This window comes from Sinocyclocheilus rhinocerous, unplaced genomic scaffold (assembly GCF_001515625.1).
Source record: "Sinocyclocheilus rhinocerous isolate Xijiao unplaced genomic scaffold, SAMN03320098_v1.1 scaffold387, whole genome shotgun sequence".
Lineage (NCBI taxonomy): Eukaryota > Metazoa > Chordata > Actinopteri > Cypriniformes > Cyprinidae > Sinocyclocheilus > Sinocyclocheilus rhinocerous.
The window spans coordinates 218773-221625 of record NW_015651557.1 but is presented as its reverse complement, the minus strand read 5'-3'; the positions used below and the strand labels follow the sequence as shown (position 1 = coordinate 221625).

The following is a 2853-nucleotide window of genomic DNA, read 5'->3' as shown; positions in this document are numbered from 1 at the left end:
TAGGCTATATTACATAACTATATTGTAATATTATATAATGTTGTGGGCTTTCTGTCACGCCCACTGAAGGCTCGTCAGTAGATCACACGTGCGCTGAAGTGAACTAACCCTGGAACATAACCTGCTCCGGCGCAGGTTATCTTCAGAGAGCAAGTTGCTATGGTTACTTACATACCTTGAAAGTTACCTCCGATTTTGGAACCGAAAGCTGAGGTTATCCGCTCGCTTATCCACAAACATACCTGGGTATGTCACACAACCTGCTTGTTGGAATACCCCCCCTGAAGGCGTAGAAGCAAGTTTAAAGTAAGCATTAAATCTGTTGTGGGTAGAAACACTGGCGGATACAGCACAAGGTCAAGGAGAAAAGCAGTTAGAAAAACAAGCAGATTAAATGCGATGCCACTGTTCTCCATCCAGGTGGGATACAGGAGCTCCCACAGAGAACTATCACTGTGAGCACTCAGCATCTTTACGTGATAACCCTGGCTAATGACGAAAGCTTGCTGGATTCCAGACATAAGCCAGACACAGAAATAGCCCACTACTGCAGCCAACAGACAGAGCACAGTATCGCTTTCACCTGCATCTGAAGTAAAGAGAGATGAGTTTGACTCACGAGTATGACTTGGCACACTCACACGGTGTCTATACCCTGCTAATAATGCAAAGCCTGAACTCTTCTTCTTAGGGTGGACCTTCAAAAGTGGTTTTGTAGACTTTGTTTGCATACTGAGCGATTTGGGGGTCAACTCAAGCAAATGTGTCTCTGTCTTTGACAGGACAATTCCAACAGGCTTTCAGGAGCACATAATTTTTGCTGTTCTAGTAGACAGATCCAAGGTTTCTCTTAAATAATCACATATGAAGGACGAGGGGTCTGTGGGTTACATGACTCATGCCACAAACATTAATTGGTCTTGCATGTGTCTTTCTGTGCTTTGCTAGTGTGTGGATATTCGTGTTACAACGTTTTAAATGCTATATAATTAAAAGAATCGTTTAAACTGCTTCTATACGCGGTTAAAATATGTATTTTAATGTGAATTGTACTGCATAACCTACTGAAGGACGTGTTTATACGTGTGTAATCGTAATTCAGCAACTCTGAAGGTCCTTTCGTGACGAGTAGGCTTGTTGTAACGTCAAACAGAGACATTTGGTAATATGCAGTCTTGTTTAAATGTGTATTAAGTGATAGAACGTGAAAAGCATTGTGCTTACCCTTCTCGGACATTTTCCTACGTGATTTCTATCCGGGCGTAATTTTCGTGCGCGTCCTCTCTGCGTCACGTGACAGTAGGCGTGTTCGGCTTGAAGCGGCGATCGGCGTTTGACATCAAAGTACCGCGAGATTGATTCGAAGGCATAAGGAGCCGCATGCTCTCGCGGTACTTTGATGTCATACACCGATCGGTCTGCGCCGTTAAAAGTTTATTTTGGAGTGAGCTATATATTGAAAAGTTTTGCAACAGATAATATTCAGTTTAGGGCACTACTTTTCTATGGTCTTGAAACTTCAGAAAGTTAGGCTATTTATTATTTCATTAATTCATTTATTTGTTTTTTACCATTGAATAGCAGAATCACGTTTTTCTAAGGTTTTGAGTCAAAGCACAAATGTTGCCAAAAAAAAAATCTAAATCAAAAATAGGCTAATAAAAAAAAAACATTAAACTTTCCAAACTAAATGTCCTTTTTCATAACTGTCATGTGGGCAAATTGTCATGTTATAAATGCATAAAATTTCTTATTTACAATTATTTGTTGGTAGAAACTGCTATGCTGTGCAAAAATATGAGGATTCACTATAGGACCAGATGTATTGTGTCTGTTATTTATTTTTTATTTATCTATTTTTTATTGGTGCAGTTTTCACAGGTAAGTTGTAAGTTTTCAAAACTCTCAGTACTAATCTCAAGTTTCCTTTTCACAACACAAATAAGTGATGACACAAATCAATCATCTATGCAAACTTTTCATTCGCAGTAACTGCCTTTGTAAATGTAAATGCTATTGCTATCAAACTGTTAATTTAGCTCTCTACTCATTCAGTTTAATGTTTGTCTATGAAAGTTTAATCAATTATTTGGTACATTTCTATAGATATACATTTAGGTCCATATATATTTGGACACTGGCACAACTTTCATAATTTTGGCTCTGTATGCCACCAGAATAGAATTAAAATAAAACAATCAAGATGAAATTGAAGTGCAGACTTTTTAAGCTTTAATTCAAGGGGTTTAACAAAAATATAACATAAAATGCTTAGGAATTGCAACCGTTTTTATACACAGTCCCCCCATTTTCAGGGTTTCAAATAAATATAATCATAAATAAAATATTCATTTTTAATATTTTGTTAAGAATCCTTTGCAGGCAATGACTGCCGTAAGTCTGGACCTCATGGACATCAGCAGAGACTGGGTTTCCTTCTTTGTGATGCTTTGCCAGGCCTTTACTGCAGCTGACTTCAGTTGTTGTGTGTTTGTGGGTCTTTCAGCCTTTAGTTTTGTCTTCAGCGAGTGAAATGCATGCTCAGTCGGGTTTAAATCAGGAGCTTGACTCGGCCATTGCAGAATAATCCACTTTTTTACCTTCAGAAACTCCTGGGTTGCTTTTGTTGCATGGTTTGGGTCTTTGTCCATTTGTACTACACTCTAAAAAATGCTGGGTTAAATATAACCCAGTGCTGGGTTAAAAAGGGACAAACCCAGCTATTGGGTTGTTTTGACCCAGCAGTTGGGTTCAAAACAACCCAACCGCTGGGTCAAAACAACCCAATAGCTGGGTCAAAACAACCCAACCTCTGGGTCAAAACAACCCAACAGCTGGGTCAAAACAACCCAA

The 2853-nt window shown here is 38.8% G+C and overlaps 1 protein-coding gene across 1 annotated transcript in view; it reads right to left on the bottom strand.

Annotated features, from left to right (window-relative positions):
* The window catches only part of LOC107713169 (FUN14 domain-containing protein 2-like), a 6186-nt gene extending 4862 nt beyond the window's left edge, over positions 1-1324 (bottom strand). Inside the window, exon 1 of the mRNA XM_016518601.1 lies at positions 1225-1324. Within this exon, the coding sequence (XP_016374087.1) occupies positions 1225-1237 (13 nt within the window). The 5' untranslated portion in view covers positions 1238-1324. The remainder of the gene's footprint in view (positions 1-1224) is intronic.
* Positions 1325-2853: the final 1529 nt, after the last annotated feature.